At 40.3% G+C, this 19,727-nt stretch overlaps 1 protein-coding gene across 1 annotated transcript; it reads right to left on the bottom strand.

Annotated features, from left to right (window-relative positions):
- Positions 1–790: 790 nt before the first annotated feature.
- Positions 791–19,604, bottom strand: ccdc18 (coiled-coil domain containing 18). The gene is made up of 26 exons (XM_067605438.1): positions 19,027–19,604; positions 18,686–18,869; positions 18,183–18,332; positions 17,840–17,946; positions 17,394–17,522; positions 16,988–17,084; positions 16,775–16,896; positions 16,346–16,634; positions 16,031–16,118; positions 15,625–15,842; positions 15,293–15,403; positions 14,965–15,096; positions 14,633–14,767; positions 14,424–14,501; positions 14,189–14,305; positions 13,850–14,017; positions 9,944–10,086; positions 8,873–9,036; positions 8,516–8,729; positions 7,280–7,379; positions 7,046–7,183; positions 5,298–5,438; positions 4,965–5,102; positions 4,009–4,473; positions 1,884–2,645; positions 791–1,170 (listed from the first exon to the last, which is right to left on the bottom strand). Exons 1-26 carry the CDS (start codon positions 19,125–19,127, stop codon positions 1,150–1,152), a joined length of 4,512 nt encoding a protein of 1,503 aa, XP_067461539.1. The 5' UTR covers positions 19,128–19,604; the 3' UTR covers positions 791–1,149.
- Positions 19,605–19,727: the final 123 nt, after the last annotated feature.

Genomic DNA, 19,727 nt, shown 5'->3' with positions numbered 1-19,727 from the left:
GACCTGAATTTTATAAAACACATTGACTGTGACATCAAAACTGGATTTTTCCACCTAAGAAATAGGTCAGACCCTGTTTGCCACAAACATGCGTCAGTGGCAAAGAAGCAGTTTAGCACCTACATACTTGGTGTTTTTATGCAATTTATGCATAGTCGCTTGAGCTGCATTTCACGTATGTAAGGTGCTATACAAATAAAGTATATTATTATTCCTCTTCACTTTAAACAGAGGATCTGGCTTTGGGGGCCCCTGACCTCTTGGGCTCCTGGGCCTGTGATCCTGGAGGCCAGTGTGGTACAACTGTATCGTCCTTGTGCCGATAAAGATGGTTATTCATATCAGACTTTGCAACAGGAAAGTGTTAGACAGAAATCTTCAAAGATTTCAAACTGTAAAAACTTTCATTTGTACAAATAGTCACAGTAGCACTTAATCTGATGAGTAAAAAAGTTCTCAGCAGTAAGAATCATTCTGAAACTATCCACAGACCAAACGTTTATGGTGTTCTTGTTATGTAAGTCGTATGTGAGTGCCAAATCCAATTTATCCAGCTCTGGGTCTGTATTAGATTCAGCATGGCCGCCTCCCTGGTCCTGAGCCAAACATTCCTCTCCCGGAGAAGAAAGTGCCAGTTTTTTCTGGTAACACGACCCCACCGTTACCAACAGCATGGGAACATCCAGCAGATGTTAACAGAAACAGACCTTTAAATTTCTCTGGAGAATAATACAAAAATCACAGTGGTAGATGAAAAAAGCCCAATACAAACAACAAAAAAACTAAATACTTATTTAAAAAAAACATGTTTTATTTACTTAAGTTATATAAAATTGTGTAAAAATATATAAATATTTCTTCAGAAGAAATACAACATAAAACTCAAATGCTACATTTCTATGAAACTTCACAGCAGATCACTTACAGACTGGAAAGTAATGGTCGTCTAAACTGGACTGATAATTTTTCTTTTCCATGTCGGACAATATTGCAGCTTGATTTTAATAACATACATTAAAGGAACAGACTCAATGAGAAATTTTACTCAATGTAGGACAACGATATATTATAATGTACACTGACACACACAAGTATGACAACAATGTAAACAACTCTACTCCTCTCTGACGTCTCCTTGGCAACTCAGTTTCATGTGTCCTTGATGTCCCTCTAAAAGTGAAACAAACATGCGTCAGTGGCAAAGAAACAGAGCAAACTTATCATTTAACTCCTTAAATGTAAATATTTGGTCCAAAGTGATTTCTCTATTAAAGCCCTGAAAACAAGTGATGAGTCCTACAAGAAGAGGAAATCTTTTGTCAAAGTTAGAACAGTTTTGTTTTTTTCAAGAGAGATTTCTGTATTTGTGATTTTTGTCCTTATTTTTCCTGCTGGTTTAAAGTTGGTGGTTAAAGTCAGAAAAAGAAGAATTCACATTCCTCCATGCTCCCCTACAGAGTCGCTGATGAAGCAGATTAGCTCAAATTTTGAGAGTTCAGTCCTTGATAAATAATATTTGTTTTTTATTCCTTTAACTTCGATTGTTGCTTATTTAGTAACATGATTATTTTCAATATCAGTTAGTCTGTCAATTTCATTATTGATTAATCATTATATTGCTTAGTCTATAAAATATCAAAAATAAGTGATACATGGCTATTATAATGTCCCTGTGCCCAAGGTGTTGTCTTGAAATTGCTTTTTTTTGTCAAAAAACTAAAAAAGCTTCACTTTACAGAGATCTAAAACAGACAAGAGCAGCAAATATTCACAATGTAGAAACTGAATGAAAGAATGTTTGTCATTTTTGCTTAAAATTAAAATGATCAAATAAAATGATCAAAATATCTGCAGATTAATCTCCTGTCAGGTGGGGTTGTTACCTGGCTGTGTCCACTCTGAGATAATCCTGTGGAGCTCCATAAGGAAAGGTCATCCTGCATCGCTAGCGTCTGGTTAACGAACCTCAGCATCCCTGTCAGTGAACTCATGTCCACCTGCTCCTCCTCCTCCTGACCTACCAGAGTGCACACAGAGTCCCTCCTCGTCTCACTCCCCTGCTCATCATCTCCCTCCTGCATCAAGGTAGCGTCCCTGCTGAGGTTTCTGTCTTCTTGCCTGTCCACCATGTATGTGAGGGGGTTGAAGGAGAGGTCGGAGGATGCTGTGACCTCCATGCCGCTGAGGCCCTGCCAGCTGTGGTCCACTGTGCCTGGGAAGGAGGAGACAGAGGGGGAAGAGGACTCCCACGGCTGCTGGCGCAGCGCCTCCCTCAGTGTGGCTTTCAGGCTCAAAGGGAGATCCAGGGAGGAATCGATACTGCTGCTCTGCAGCCAGTTGCAAGTTTGGTGGCTTTCAGTTTGGTCTGACAGATGAGGGACTGAGGTGAGCTGAGGGTCTGTGTGAGCTGGGGGTGATGAGCGAGTTTGTGTGAGAGTTGAGTGAACATGTGAAGGAGAGTGGACAATTGTTTGAAGCATTTTGGGTGAGGAAGGAGGAGAGTGAGCAAAAGAGCGATCTGGGGAGTATGTGGATTTGTGCAGAGCAGGGAGGGAGAGTGTGTGATCGTATAGAGTCAGATTCTGGCGGTCAGCAGCTCGCTCCAGACTGGAGATCTTGGCTTGGAGACGGGTCACTTCAGACTCCTGCAAGAAGACAAGAAGAAAAACTTAATCAAATATCTAAAAGCCATTTTACTACAACTTCAGTAGTGTTAATTTTGTCAGCTATCTTTTAAATTTATTCTTAGTCCCATGTCAAATGTCCTTGTTAGATTTTATCATATTTAGTCAACCTCATCCTGTTTCTTTTTCAGTTTTAGTTCACTAAAATCTTAATAAGCATTTCAGTCTTATCTTAGTCAAAGAAATCTGTAACTAATTTAGTTGTTTTAGCCAATGAAAACTTTTGACATTTTAGTCTTTTTTAGCCATCAGATTATATTGAACATTCCAATCATTTTTTGACATTTTAGTCAAACTTATTTCACATGAGATTGTATCTTATTATCTGATGAAAAACAAAGGTTGAATGATTAAGAACACAGCTTTACAGAAAGTGTCTGGTCTGATGGTAATTTAAGGAATACATCCAGACATGGAACATATTCTGATTTGCATATTTATTTTGAGCCGACATGATTCAACAACTGAGGCCCAAAACTCTCTTTAAAACTATTATAAAACAATGAGAACTGTACAGACAATAAGACATTTTGAAACTGTTCTGAACAGAAATAATAGTAGTTAACCTAATAAAACTGAAAAAATACTGTACACACACCAATTGCAATCTACTAGCATTAAAAAAAAAATCTGAGGTCGGTGTTAAAAAGAAAAGGAAAAAAAATTGTGCCCCATGTACTTAATAATGACATTAGTTTAACAAAACAAGCTGGTTCACATGGCATCATATTAAAGGTTAAACAAGGCAAAGTTTGCTAGAATAACAACAACCATGATAAGGAAAGGTAACACTGCTATTTTAATCAACACAGCTGTTTACACAGGCCGCGTAATGGTTCGTGTTTCACTCATACCATATATATGTAAACGTGACCTGAAGTCTATTTTCCTCCGTTTTATGTGTGTAACTACAGTCTTGTGTTTTGGGCTCTGAGTGCTTCCAAAACATGGGTGACCTACACTCAACACTGCACCTGAACGCCTCCAGTATAGACACACAGATGGAGCACTAGCTGATGCTGCTGCTCTGTTAACATGCTGCTCAGGCTACGCCTCCTGTGAGTCTATAATATTTTGTCTTCTCTTTTTTGTCAATGAAAATAAAGAGAGATTTTAGTAAAGTTTTAATTTTTTAAAATACATTTTAGTCATGTCTTTTTTCGTCAACAATATTGGATGTTGATATAGTCACAGTTAGTGTTTAATGACGTCAGTGCATCGCCTTGTCTTATTCATGGTCGTTGATGAACCTATTTAGTCATAGTCTTCGATAACGTAATTAACATTAAACTTAAGTTACACTCGCACTTCTAAAGAACTTTACCTTGATGAGCAGGGACTCGTTGGAGGTCTCCATGGACTTCTTAGAGGTGTGGAGCTGAGTCTGGAGCTGAGCAGTCTGGACTCTGGCTTGATTGAGTTGGTTATTGAGCTGGTCCAGCTGCACATGAAGGTGATTGTTCTGGGCCTTGGCCTGCTCGTACAAAATCCTGCTCTGCTCCAGCTGGGTCTTACTCTGAAGGAACTGGGTCTGACTCTGGTCTAACTGTGTTTGGAGGTGACTGGCTTGTGTCCGGGTGCGATCCAACTCAGCCATAGTTTGTTCCAGCTGGGCTGAAGTTTGGTCTAGCTGGGCTTTGATTTGGTCGCACCGAGCCTTAGCTTGCTGGAGCTGGGTCTGGCTCTGCTGAAGTTTAGCAGTGAGCTGTTCCTGGGAGGAGCGCATGGTGGAGGAGATCTGCTCAGAGACTTTGAGGAGCTGGCCTCGAGTCTGCTGCAGGGACTCCAGCTAGGGATGAAGGGAAAAACAGACTGATGAGGCAGGAGGACAAGGTAGAGGACCATCACAACTATCAGTGGGGAAGATGGGAAAGAAACTGAAGATAGGAGAAATGAGGAACTCACTCAGTTGTTGATGTTTGTTTAAAAAAAAAAAGAGGAAAAGAAATCGGACAGAAACAGATACAAAGAGCAGACAACAGAGCCAGCCAGAGTGCATGATCCAAAACCCACAAGATGGAGAACAGAAAGCACACTGACAGATGAGGCACTAACATTAGCCAAGCGCCAAGTTTCACAAAATGACACAAAGCTGCACTACAGCACCTTGTTTCCCCTCTTACCAGTTATTTTTATAAAAAGTTTTTGGCTAAAAAGTCAAATTTAAGGACTTATCTGAACAGAATTTTTCAGCTGTAGTCACAGAGACTTGACTTTATTTTAATAGATTGATTTGATGCATTAGATGGAGGAACCTTGAAGCCTCAGTAGTCACTGTACCTCCTTGCTGTGCTGCTCCCTCTCCAGCTCCAGCTCCTGCTCTAAAGAGGTGACCATGCTCTGCAGTCCGGCCTCCGACTGCCGCCAGTGCGCCTCCTTCAGTGCCAGCTCCTCCTCCACACGACACAGCCGGACATCCTGAAAAGACACGCACACACACACACACACACACACACACACACAAAATAAACACAGAGAAGGATAGTCCTGATTTTTTTTATCTCACAGAAAAATCATTGGTAGTAGTATTTCATCACCTTCAACAAGTGATGCATTGCCAACATGTCATACTTATCCCACATCAAATATAATAAGACGATTGTTTGACTTCACCTTCTCCTTCGTCTGAAGCTTGGTGGCATCCAGCTCTCTGGTCAGAGTATCACAGTGATGCCGAGTTTCTTCAAGCTCTTGCAGTAAAGTCTGAAGTTTCTGTTGACACACATGCAGCTGCTGGCCAAGTTCTCGGGACTCCTTAAACACACACACACAAACACAAATATTTGATGTTATATGATATATATGAGTTTTATGATCTACTGTATATCATAAAACATTTCATTCCAGGTAACTATACTATAAATGGCACTAATCAAAATGAGTACATCTATTTATTTGCATCACAATTTGCTGGTTTTGGAAGTGAATTGCTGACACAAGACAGTGTTTTTTATTAGACTCAAGTAATACATATATTGAGATTATTTTGTCTAATGAAATGATATTAGTTTTATGAAGTTGCAACACAAAACAAATGCAAACATTGTATCATCAGGGATCACTATTTAATCAACATTTCATACTGTGTGCTCCTCAGATCTCATATTAAAGCTGATAGCAACCAGATACGTTGGACAATGGGGCCATAATCAAGTGCAAAGTGCAGGCAACAGGGACTGTAGCAGAGGATGACGTAAAGATCGAAGGAAGTGAGAGCGTGGGAGAAATTTCTATTCCTACTCTGTATGTTTTGAAGAAATATGGAGGTAATATCTGAATTGCACGTTTAAAACTCTTCACAGTAAATATTAGAGTCCCCTTCACTCAAAATATGTTTTGATTATTGTGAGTTCACTTGGATGTTTGAGCTAAACTGTGCAGAATGATGTATGTTCAGACTTTAACCCTCAAAGGTTGTTTTAACATTCACCTGCTGAAGAGGGAAAGTTAATCTGAGCTCACCTTAAATGTTTAGGTTTAAAGCGTGTATTTACAAATATGATTTGGAACCAATCCTGGTCCAGTGTGCAACTTACACAAGTGTGATGTGGACACTTGGAGCCTCCAGTGCACAAACACTGAGGCTGAAGAGTGAAGTAGAAGACATCTTGTGTCCAGCAGTTGAACTTTTGAAATGAACAATATTTGCATATTTATATACTCTGGATTTATCAATGAGGGAGAAGAAGTAGACGTAATTTTAAGAATTTCTAACAAGGTAATTGAACTTTTTTGTGGAAAAACCATATCAGACACAAATTACTATTCAAAGCAGAGTATTTTATATATTTAAAACATGTCTGGAGGGGGTCTTTAAGTTGCAAAAAACAATGATAAATGGAAAAAGAATCTCAATGAAATCTATAATCCATTTATAGATGGCTTTGGGATCCAGGTCTGTCATTAATAATGTTTCAGTTTTATTTTTCATTTATTTGAATTTTATAATTTATTAGGAAATTGACTTTTTATCATCTTCCATTAACAGAACCTCCTAAAAAAAGAGAGCAAAATCCTTGTAAAACATTGTGCAGCACAATAACAGCACAGTAATGTTGGTTATATTGTTTTCTTCCTGTATGGTGGTCACTGTTCAGAGCTGCACCCACACTGATTACACTTCTGGTGAGAAGCAAAGGTTAAATATTACACTGGAAACCTCTGACACAAATTTAATTTAGTACACAGTCCTGCTGGCTGCCAACAAGCCATTGACCGTTACACTTTGTCCAAGTCATCACACATCCGGTTTCAGTCAAAAAGTCCCCTTGAAAAGATCAAAAATGTGTCACTCCACATTCTTAAAGGGTGAGTTTACTTTCTCACATGTTTTGCCCTCTAACCCGGTGACTGCTCCTGACCTTCATGTTTCTGTCTGTGAGCTCCTTCCGCGTGTCTCTCAGCTCGCTCTCTCTGGCTCCCAGGCTCTGCTGCAGAGACTCCACCTTTCTCTCCATCTCCTGCTTGTGCTCTTTGATGGCCACATCCAGCTGACCCAGCTGAGGATCAGAATGACAGAATGAGGAGAGAGATGGTAGCGTACCGTATTCTGCAAATTAAATCAAATATACATAAAATATTTGTGTGTGTTGTACCAGATTTGCTCTCTGTTGGAGCTCCCCCTGTCTTTCCTTCAGTGCACTGTCCATGTCTAAGATCTCGTGCGTTCTCTCCTCCAACTCCCTCTGTGTTTCACTGTGAAGCCACACACACACACATACACACACACACACACACACACACACGCACACGCGCACACACACACACACACACACACAGACTTTTATTGAATAGTTTAACAGATCAATATCTTATTCATACACAGAAGACCTGCACTGAGTAACTTGAAAAAACAAGATTGGGAGTATGATTCTGATTCTTATCAAATGTGGGGAACAGATTGTGAAGAGTTTCTTTCTCTCTTTCTTAAGTTTATTGTTGAACATTTTTAAATTGACCTTTAGTTTGAGTTCTCTTACAGCGTGACTCAGGGTGGACTTATTTCAGTGTGCAAAGGGGCTTATGACTGTAACACAGACCATGAAAACTGCTTTAGGAGGAGCTATCTTCTTCTATAAAGGGTATTTTCCGTATCATCTGCATGTCCCTGCTATTGCTATTGCTGTCCCTGCTGTTCCAACAGGAACGGAGGGAGTGAGTAATGATTAATGAACTTCTTCTCTTACACAAGGAAATTATCATTCATTCATGGGTGTCCGTCCCCTTGAGTGCTTAATGTACAAGAGCTGCACACAGTGTGTTGCGCAGTGTATGTGATTTAAAATGTACAGTTTTTTATCTGTGTCGGCAGTATGTCTTTAAATATAAAAATATTACATCACAAAACAGAGCATGTGTGTAACAAATAAGGCACAACAAATTACAAATTACAAATCACATGACAAATTAACACAAGATCCATCTCGGATAAAAAGGAACATGACTTGAACATTGAGTTACATTAAATGTTATGGTACAATTATTAACAGACATTCATATTATTACATCTTCCATAGCAAACAGTTTCCTCAGTAAAATGTATACAAATGTCATTATTTCATCTTGTTGAAAATAAAGATTATCCATGACATTATCTTTGAACAAAGTGCGAGACTGTAAGTGGGACACTGGAACATCACCAGGGTCCATGACTGTGTGTGTCTGTTGTTGTGTGTTTGTGATACACAATATCCATATTGTTTCAAACACAGAAGACACAGATACAATGGAGGATCTTATCTGAATGAAAGCACATGGACGATTTCTCCATCAGAGGCGTGTCCCTTGTCCCTGTGTGCAGAACAACATTTCACATGTGCGCGTATCCTCACCTAAGTTGGGTAGTCAGTTTTTCCACCGTGGATTGCTGCTCATCAGCGATGGTTTGGGTCCTCTGCAGAACATCCCTGAGTTCCTGTAGCTGTTCCAGAGTGTTGGTCAACTCTCCACGCACCGTCTGCAGCTGTCCCTCCAGGACCTTGACCCGCTGAACACAGTTCAGCCTGTCTGCCTCAGAGCGATGGAACTTCTCATCCAGGTCTGCTACTATGAGGGGCGAGAGGGAGAAGAAAAATGCGTAAGAGACAGAACACAGAGTGAAGGAGAAAACAAACTGAAAAAGCTAAGCCTCTCGTTGTCTCATCTGTGCAAAATGTAAACGTAACATTTGCTACAACTACATGTCATACCCATCTCGCTCTTGTTGTCGAGCAGGTTCTTTGTCTGTTGCAGGCTCTCCTCCATGCGGTTGATCTGAGATGTCTTGGCAGCGACGTCCCTCCTCAGACGCTGCAGCTCCGACTCTTTAGACACCAACTCCCCTCGACACTTTGTCATCTCTGATGTCAGATGGCTTCAAAGAGATATAAGGAGCAAACACATACAACAATAATCAGTACATTTGTACAGCAATTAAAGGTGGAAAATGAACCAAACAAACTAATGTGCTGCACTAAAGGGAAGACATGCTGCAGAAAAAAATAATACATACAAAGCATCAGGCAGGGTACACACTGCAGTCTTTACTATATGACTACTGGGGTCATGCAACCATTTCCTCACCTTAATGTGAGCAGAGCTCCCATCGTAGACTTAGAGAGAAGGACACCCCTCCAGAAATGTTAGAGAAGCTAAACTAAGCTATGCAAACATGCCTTTTGATGGCACATTTAAACAGCCAACATAATTCTCCTTTGGAGTCTTTCAAAACTTCACAAAGATGAAGATATCCTGTTGCCCAGCGGAGTGAAGTTACTTCAAGCACAACTGGCTTCTGTCTCCCAGTCTCTGACAAGGGAGATCTCCATTTATATACACATGTTCATGGATCATAGAAGCGGGGAGGGGAGGGCTACTTCATGCCTACAGACAAATGGGATGTGGTGTAATCATGAGACTGTCTCACAGACTGTTGAGGCACTTGATTGTCTTTGCAGGAGGTCAAGAAGGACAGCATACTTGAAAAAATCTTGTTAGTCACTAATAAAAGTCTCAGACAAATGGCATGGGAAACCACACTTAGTACTATAAGTTTGGTAAAAAAAAAAAAAAAGATTGCATTATCATCAACAAAAGTACTACAAACTACTGAAAAAGTGTGAACCAACACATACTGTCAAAATATTCATTGAATGTAATGAATAAACAAATGTTTTAATTTATGAAAATCCCACTCGTACCATCTCCAATCTTTAAAAATTCTGTTTCCTTTGTTCCACAGAGTCTAACTTGAATGCCTTGGTGTGTACAGGTGTTCTTACCTGACTGTCTCAGACAGTTGTGTGTTCTGTTGGTTCATCTCCTGCAGGTCCTTGTCTTTCTCCTGAGAGTCTTGCTCTCTGTTCCTCGCCTCGTCCTGCAGAGACGCCCGGGTCCGTTCCAGCTGCTGCTCCAGAGAGGACACCTACAGACAGACACAAAGTCAGTTTTTGTGTCACATATTTTTCAGTTCTACAGTATAAGCCAGGAGAGATCACAGGGACCAAAGGTAAGAAAGACACTAGAGAAAACATCCAGTATTAGTGCATTTTACTGTTTTATGATTACATTAACTCTGGCCTAAAACTTAAAAAAAGTCTTCTTGACAGTCTATCTCTACAGGTGATCTGTGTTCTCCCAGGGAGTCTTCCCGACTGCTTAGAAGAAGGCAATTGTAACACCAATTTTTAAATCTGGCAACCCTCCCACCACCTGCAACTACAGGCCTATCAGCGTCCTACCAGCAGTACCAAAGATAACAGCGAGATGAGTTTCCACTGAACAACAGCACCTTTTCTCTGCATCCAATGCAATTCAGATTTAGAGCCAAACACTCTACAGAGATGGCTAACTGCTTCTTTATAGAGAGGGTGGTGTTGTTGGGGCTGTGATCTTGAGAAAGCCTTTGACACTGTAAATCATGCTGCCCTCCTCTCTAAGTTATCTACCTTCAATGTCTCTCCTGATCCCCTTAGGTGGATAGAGTCCTACCTTTCTGACTGATCTCAAATTGTCAGTTGATAACCATCAGTCCACAGCTCTCAGCTTCTCCACTGGTGTCCCACAAGGATTCAAAATGGGCCTACTTCTATTTGGCTTATATGTTAATGATCTGCCATCCATATGCCTTAAGATAGAGACTCAAAAGTACGCTGATGACACTGTAATATATGTACAAAGCAATACAAAAAGCCAAGTTCCCATGATCTTAATCAACACAATGGCCCATGTTACCAAATGATAATGGTAAACCACTGCTGTCTACAAATAAATGTGTCAAAAACCATTAGCATGTATTCCACAAAGAAAGCTAGCAATACTGTTGAGCCACATATACTTGTACTTTGATTAGATGTTGTCATAAAATACAAATTTCTTAGAATTGTGATAGACTTAAATCTCTCCTTCAAAACCCAGGCTAAGAAGGTTTGCAACAGGGTCAAGTACAACCTAGCAAATCTCAGATTAAAAGGAATTGCATGAACCAATTCCGAGGCTGCTGGAATGTACATGAATACTATGATCATATTGCACCTAACCTACTTTTAGTCACAGGCAAGTAGTTCAACCTTGAGGCCACTAGAATTATTATATAAACAAACCGTGAAAGCCAGTGATAAGAAACCTAATAGTTTTCACCACTGCAACATATTGGAAAAATATAACCTTCTGAGCTCGGAAAACCTGATCAAACATGGAAATATATGTCTCATCAATAAAATGATTCATGGCATGGCTCCTCCCCCACTAAATTGCTTTGTTGGGAAATGAGTAAATACAAATCAGATTAAAAGAGGAGTCACAAGAGGAAACTGCATCATCTCACTAAGAAAATCTGCTTTCAGTCAATCTGCCTTTTCAATTAAAGCAGCACATGAATTGAAAGCTGTACCAGCCCACATCAGGGAACTTACCATTTACAGGTCCCTTTCTAGACAGTTAGGAACATGGCTTACAAACCACCAAATCTGTCAGCGCTAGTTTGGGTGCCTTCATCATCTGGCAAATGTCTGTCAATACACAAATTGTATGCTGCTAACCTGCCCTGTTGCTTGACTTACATTACTGCTACTGTTGCCCTGTTGCTCATTTCTGTCTTTGCTCATGTCTGTTTTTTGCAAAGCTGTTCTATAATTCAAGCTGTTCTGTAATTGTTTGTTTTTGCTTTGTTGAACCATAATTTGCTCTGCTTTTATTTCTGTCTGTGTTCTGTTTTTCCTGTAATTGACATGTCTTACATCATGATTATTGTTTTAAACTTGCTTCTTGATTATAGGCTGACTTTAGGCTGCCAACTTCACACCTGGCCAGGGACTACAGATGAAAACGAGCCTTTCAGCTGATTCTGGCATATATGGAGTGATGTTTATTAATATGCACTGTCCCTGAGACAATTAAAATAAGAAAAAGAAATGAGAAAAATAAAATAGACCTTCATGTACAGAAGGGCTCCTCGTTACTGTCCCTGTACAGCTCTGCTCCCTGAATGAAGACCATTGTGCTCTGCTTGTTGTAAGGGACAGAAAGTACAACCACCAGCTAAAATATGCAGCGCTATAAATGAAATCACAAGCTCAAACTGCAATTTCCCTAGAGCAATACCACAGGAGTGTGATATGTGCAGGCTATATCAGTAAGTTTGCATATTGGACCACAGTTACTCTGATGTGTCTTATGTTCTGCTCTTTATGCGCTTCTGTTTGCTTATGCAATCTAAACCTTCAGTAAAATGTTCTTTGTTAGTAAAAACCTTCTTTTTCACTTTAGAGAATATTCCAGGCTATTTCTTGTGTCTTTTGCTTCACTATTTTACTTTGCTAGACAAAAAGTGAGACTTGATAGACATAATGTGGGAATGTTTAATACTAAAGTAGTGTTAAATAGCTACAAAAAATGTGTGAACTCCATCACAGATGTTGCACTTGACCACAAAACTGAAGAAAACAATTGTTGATATAGCAGAAAAGACCCAAATAAAATTAATCTAAATTAGACAATGGGAGAATTGAACAGACTAAACACTATTATCACCTGTGGCTTAACTTTGTGCAACGGGTTTTAAAAAAACAAAAAACAAACTGAGGTAAGGCATTCTGTGTAATTCGAAGTACAATTAAAATGTTCCCTATTATTCTAAATACATTTAAAACATAGCCTCCAGACTTTATAGCGACCACAAAATCTGTAAATCTGTCTCACACCATTACAAGGCCCTTCAATGCCAGAAGACCACTGAGAAAGTTTTTCTCAAGACTACCTGAAATGACTCAAAATAGTCCTCATTTCACTCAGCACAAACAAATTATTACCAAACAGAAATAAACATATCTGAAGGAGCTGGTAAAGTATAACAAACACATATTTTCCAAGATTACATAATTAATTTAGCGACAAACAAGCCTGCAATACATAACTTTGATTATCAAAGGCAGTGTGCTACACAGCTGCTCAACATGTAACAGAGTGTGACCAGCAGAGACAGAGAGGATCATTGAAGTCATGAACACAGAAGAAGAACCAGCTCTCCAAATCAACGTTGTATCACCAACACGGCAAATCGGGAAACTGAGGGCCCGACAACCTCAGGAGACACGAAGACTTTAGGTTCACCATGTAGCAAATAGTTTGTGGTATTTGATTTATTTAAATTTTGTTTGGTAATAGTCCATGAACCGAAATAATTGGAGCTTTACACAGCCGTATTACCAAATCAAGGCCCCGTCTTGTAGAGGTTTATACTGTGCTTACATGATGCATATTCCTAAATAAGTGTATAAATAATAAAACTACCACAAACTAATTTCTAACTACTAACTAATAAATACACAGTTCACATAAAATGGGAGAAACAGTTGTCAATAAATGCCCACAACTCATTTTTTCCCAAAATATGTCTTCAAGTAATCACTTTGACAAACATGTCACATGATCACGTGTATCTATTGTGTTTTGATTTAATGTAAATAAAGTTCATTTGAATTGTATTGTTGTTTCTATGTTTATGTCTATAATTACTTTCTGAACACTAAAAGAAATCTGCCTGACTTTTCTATGATATAATAGTTAAAATAGAAAGAAATCCAAATGGAGTCACTATTTTTAGTACAAACAAAATTCATTCAAAAAAGCTTCATGTATATATTTTTAGATGCTAGGTATCCTGATATTTCCAAAAGAGTTTCACTTACTTGTCTCTGCAGCTGGCTCTGGCTCTCCTCCAGTTCAGCGATGCGGGCAGTGCTCTCAGTCAGCATGGTCTGCTGCTGCTGGAGAGAAAGCTGAAGCTGCAGGTTCTGCTCACTGGAGCTCTGACAAACCAGGCTGGCACTTTGAAGCTTTTCCTGCAGAGAAGACACCTGAGGAGTGAAGAACAAGGGAGAAGATAAGCCTGAGAAGTGGACTTTGCACAAACAAGAGAGGATGGAAGATCAGAGATGGAGGTGCATACAAACTCTCTTGCAGACTGTGACGGACAGTCTCACAGTTTGCAGGACTGTATCATTGTATCATTGTACGTTACACTGTACCTTGTCATTGTTCCGCTGCAGCTCAGTTTCATAGTTCTTCTTTACCTCCTCCATCTGCTTCTGATACAAGTTCAGCTCCTCTCTACATTCCGACAGAGACGACTGCAGCTCACACACCTGACACACAGACATCAGTTATTATTGGTGCATTCCAGTGGCTGTGGTGAACTTATGAATACAGATGTTTCTGTACAATTAAATCTGGAAAGATCTGTCTTTAGTTCTTCGTTCCAACCTTGGCAGCAGACTCAGCTGCCTGCTCCTTGAGACTCTGTAGCAACTCGTCATTGTGCCTCACTTCAACCTGCCTCTCCTGAAATCAAAGTTATCATTAATAAACAGAACATACTGTTCCTGTGTTAAATTGCAGTTGATTGGCTTTTATTTTAAGTCTCAGATAACTTTTGTGTAGTTAAAATGGTCCTAATTGAGTAGTGTCCTGACCTGTGTGAGCTGTTCCACAGAGTTCTGCAGCAGGAGAGCCGCTCTCTGAGCTTCGTCTCGCTCCCTCTGGAGTGAACTCAGCTCTTGCTCCATCTCCAACATCCGAGACTGAGCCTCTTCTACAGACAACTGCAACTGCAGAGGAGATAAAACACTGTAAGTTCTTGTGCAACTTTATTTTCATTTTGTAGTCTAAAGTATGCTTGTGTTTTTCCACTGGCTCAAGAGCTCCGATTCTCTCCATTTCCTTTATCATCATTTATGTGAAACTACTTTCTAGATAATACCAAATCGGTTTGTTGAGCAAGACAAAAAACAGAGATGTAAATCACCATTTCTATTCTGTGCTGTTGCTCCGTACATTGTTGAGCTTGTGATTTTTTACACTTCTCCAAAGACTGCTGGTACTCTCTTTGCTTTTTGGTCATCAGTGATTGGTAATGCTGAAGAGTGCTAGTCTTCTCCTGTTTTTAGAAATAGAGAAGCATAAAATAAAAACAATTCTATAAACAAGCAAGCAACAGCTAGCAAACGGAGAATACATTCAGAATGTGCAAATGATCACCCACAACCTATCTCAAGAAAGGTTGTTAATTCTGGGGAAAAAAATGGTGACAAACATGACAAAATTGTGTGTGTGTGTGTGTGTGTGTGTTGTACCACTAGCTGATTCTCGAGCTCAGTGTTCTTCAGTGCAGCCAGACTGTAGGCTGATGTTTTTTCCTGTAACTGTTTTTCCAGCGCAGCCACCCGTGCACTCTTTCTCTTCAACTGAGTGGCAACAGAGAAAAATAAAAAAGCAACAAAGTTTATTCATAAAACTGATTTATATTGTCCTAAACACTCACAATCACACCAGTTTTCATTCTATCAGCTTCCTCCAAACAGTTGAGGAATACAAAGAAAACATAAACAAAAATGAACAAAAAAAAGAAAAAATGAAGAGAGAGAGACGAGAGATGACAGAGGAGGAGATGAGAAAAGTGACTCACTTCTTTCTCTGTGTCAGTGGCTTGGCTGACTTTGTCCAGCAGCTCCGTGTGGAGGCTCTGGTAGTGGGAGGCTCTCTGGGCCATGGAGCTCTGCAAGGAGGACATCTCCTCCTGGGTTCTGCTCAGACGCTCCTGAAGTCGCTCCACCAGGCTGCTCTGTTTAGTCCGCTCCGTGTCCACTGACTGCAGCACTCGCAGCAGCTGCTGGTAGCCTTCACATGTGGGCAGTGAGAGAGTGATGGAGGGAAGGAAAATAAAATGAGTGAAATGGCTTTGGGGGAGTTTGTAATCTAAGTGATTAGGTTGTGTAAACTTCTTTTAAAATTTGAAGATTTTCTTTGCATGATGCGGATTGAGTAAGTATGTACTGTATGTAATGAAGTAGCCATGAGGTTGGTCAGGATACCTGGCTTGAGGTTCAGCTGGTGTGCAGTTCTTGGATAGTCCACTGGGGGCAGCATGCAGGGCCTGACACAGAGTGACCCCACAGCACCCTGAAATTTAAAAAATAACCCATGACAACAGGAAACACGTCATACCCTACGCATAATCAGCTATAAACATAGTAACTTGTTTGCAACGGTTACTATGGCACCAAAGATTTGGGCAAACAAATTATGTAACTATCCCTTTGATTAAACAGTATGGGGGACTTCTTAAAAAAACATGTGACGTGGAAACACAAAGGACAATGTGATTGTGTGTAACTGCGTCACTCCACCTCTCGTAGATGCAGCAGGGCCAGCATGGCCTCCAAGCTGGCCAGCTCTGCCTGGCTCTGCTGAGCCTCTCTGTGGCTTTGGGCCACCTTCTGTTCCTGGCTCTGGGTCAGGGTCCGCAGGTCTTCCAGCTCTCTGCGCAGAGAGGCCAGCTCCCTGTACTCTGCAGCCCGCTCCACGAGCTGCCGCTCCAGATATGAGGCCCGTCGTCCGGCCTCCTCCAGCTGAGCCTGGAGGTCTGAGCGCTCGGCAGCTGAGGACTTTGCCTGCCTCACCTCCTCCTTCAGCTGGCTGTGAAGCACACCAGGAGGAAGATGGAGAATTAAATGTGTTAACCAGCAAATCAACGATATTTCCTCTGAAAGATTTAATTGTTTTTTTGTTTACACATGCAAATATGAAGAAATCAAAGTTACAGAAACAACGTGTACCTGATTGCTTGACTCTGTTCTGTCTTCTCTCTCTCCAACAGAGTGCATTTCATTTCCAACTCTTCTTTTTCTCTGTCACACTCAATAAGACTCTCTTTTAATTTGCTTTCACTCTCCATCACCTTAAACCACAAATGAAAGCACATTTTTTGGCAATGACATGCAATAATATACATTTTATAAATAACAAATAAATATTTGAATAAACTGTACCCTCTGAAGTTTAATGGAAATGGTGGCCTTGTACTCTTTGAAAGCTTCTTTGAGTTTTTCTGCATTTTCAAGTGCTTGGTTCCTTTGCTGCTCAGCCCTGTGAGGGATGAGGTTGAACATACAGTAAGTGAAAAAACAATAACTCCATCATGTTGAGAGTAAAATAAATGAGATATGGACTTTCTGATATCTGTTATGCCCAAGTGAATCTTTTCATTTAGCTCAATCAAAATCCTGAAACAAAACAAGTAAAAGACACTATTACAAGACAAAAAAACATTGTAGCAGATCAATTCTGTGAGGAGTCCATGCTTTTCCCCAAAGTGTTAGAACTGTAATGAACTGTAAACTGAGCTGTAATGAAATGAACACGTGTGCTGAATCCAAGTCCAAATAAAAGCATCACCTTTTGCACAGCGCTGTCTTGTTGTCCAGCTCTTCTCTGAGTGTTCTCAGTTCATCAGTGAGAGTCGCTACCACAATATCACTGTGAGCTGCTGCTTCTTCACTACACTCTGCCCTCAGCTCAGCTGCCCTGAGAAACACAGACAAGGATGGGATGTTAATACGACGTTCACCTCGAGGTTAGTATAACAAGAAAAGATGTAAACTGTAACTCATGAAGGTTCACAATCAAGCTCTCCATGCTGAGAGTATTTATAACAGGAATAGGGCCAAAGGTTTACAAACAAGTATCATATATGTATATACTATTATTGTATGAATGAATGACTATCAGTATTTATTATATATAAATAGTCGTGCATTTGCCACATTGCAGTTACATAATAGCAACATACAAAGCATCTGCTGTGTCAGCTCAAACTATACGTTACAAGGTCATGAAGTTACTTTAGTTCTTTGGCATTAGCCTCCAGCTCTGCTTCAAGACGACGTATGTGCTCACTCATGACCGCCACATTGTTTTTAACCCCAACCCTGGGACCTCGGAGGCGGACCTGAAAAAGAAAACACATACAGTACTTGCATTCAATTCAGTTACTGTTGGTTTATATCAAAGATTTTTTTTAGATCAAAACAATTTCTTTGGCCAGTTTCTGAACAAAAATACTCAGACAAAGAACTCTGGTTTCACACTCATTTGAAGCACATAAGGATTAAGTACAAAATACAGTGCTTTAAAATGACGGGATCTTCATTCACACAAACATTTGTCTAGGGGTGAGTGTTATACCTGAGACTTGGAGGTGGCCAATTCATCAAGGTCACTGATCAGCTGTTCATCCTGCATGGTCAGACAGGCGTTCTCCTGACGCACACAGCCCACCTTCCTCCTCGCAGGAACAGACTCCATCTCTGCTGACCTCACCTTAACTGAGGCAGACTGAAAAGAAAGAGAGAACACAGGTGTGTGTTTGTGGTTAGAGGTGGATAGTGGTTTGTTTTTTGTTTTAGTTATGATGTTATACTGACCCTGTTTATTACAACGTATCTTGCATAAAGGTTATCTATTTTACATTAACAGCCTTGTGTAAAATGGATTGCTGCACAGACCACACTGCCTCATAAAATTTTGATATTTTAAGTAATGAAATCACCTCATTTATTGATGCTGATGTGATTACCCTATGTAAATACATTCTGTGATTAATCATCAATCCATTCTTGTTTCACCTGGCTGGCTGTTTCTTAATTTTTCACTTACACGTATACACACACAAATATCCTCGCTCTCACCCTAAAGTTGTAGGACTGTGGGCTAAGACTGCCAGCAGCACGTCTCTCAGCTGTCCCACTGAGAGGCCTCTCCTGGCAAACACAGCCTGGCTGGAGCAGAAGAACATGAGGTGCCTGCAGGTCTTGTAAGGTCAGGTGATCAGGACTTGGCTGCACACACTCATCATCATGTCCTTCTGACTGACTATAAAAGGAAAGAAAAAATCAGTGAGGAAAAAGGATGCATCATATAAACCCTTTGTAGTATTAAAGTGATTGCAAAGTGTTCGTTCCTCAACTCTGTAATACCAGCAGTGTGTGTAGTTATCTACAGCTGGTCCAGGTCATTGCAGTTGACTCACTTCAGTTGTTGTCCCACACTTTGCAAGCTGAGCTCCGTCAATCTAAGCAGGTTCCTCAAACTGTCCACATCTTCGCTTGAACTATCTTCGATTTCAAACATCAGACTAATGATGGGTGCATGACAAATTTCAGCTCATCGACACCTTGTCTTGACTTGTTGAGACTGAAGCTTTCAGTTGAGTTTCAGCAACTTGTGTAAATAGTTGGATAGGTAAACGAACAACACACTCACAACTACTTATCGATATAATAATACGTGTTATACACCAGTGATGCGAGTAAGTAAAGCATGTCAGCTAGCTTTGCTATGGTCGCAAAATGTAAACAAAGATGCTCGCTGGATCAACAGGTGGCTAGCTAAATCAGTTAACGCTATTGTTTAATTTTTAGAGCGAAAAAAGCCACCGAATAACCCGACACACGACGTTAAAGTTTTAAATGCAGTGTTAATTTTGTTGTCCTTTCATATGAAAGAATTAAACATACTCTGAAACTTCCGAGTTGAACAAATCTTTCAAGGTTTCCCAGTCCAGTGTAGCTGTAACAGAAGCCGAGGTAGCCAGGACAACTTGAAATATGTGTACGCCCACATTTAACAACGCGTTTTGCGATTGGTTAAGCGAAAGCTAGCTGTTAAATGATTGGTGGAGAAGGCTGTCAACGACACAAGCCGCGAACAGTGGCGCGTACGTTGAAACTG

The sequence above is a fragment of the Thunnus thynnus genome, chromosome 12 (genome assembly GCF_963924715.1).
Source record: "Thunnus thynnus chromosome 12, fThuThy2.1, whole genome shotgun sequence".
NCBI classification, from domain to species: domain Eukaryota; kingdom Metazoa; phylum Chordata; class Actinopteri; order Scombriformes; family Scombridae; genus Thunnus; species Thunnus thynnus.
The sequence above is the reverse complement of the archived record's forward strand: the minus strand, read 5'-3'. Positions and strand labels throughout refer to the sequence as shown.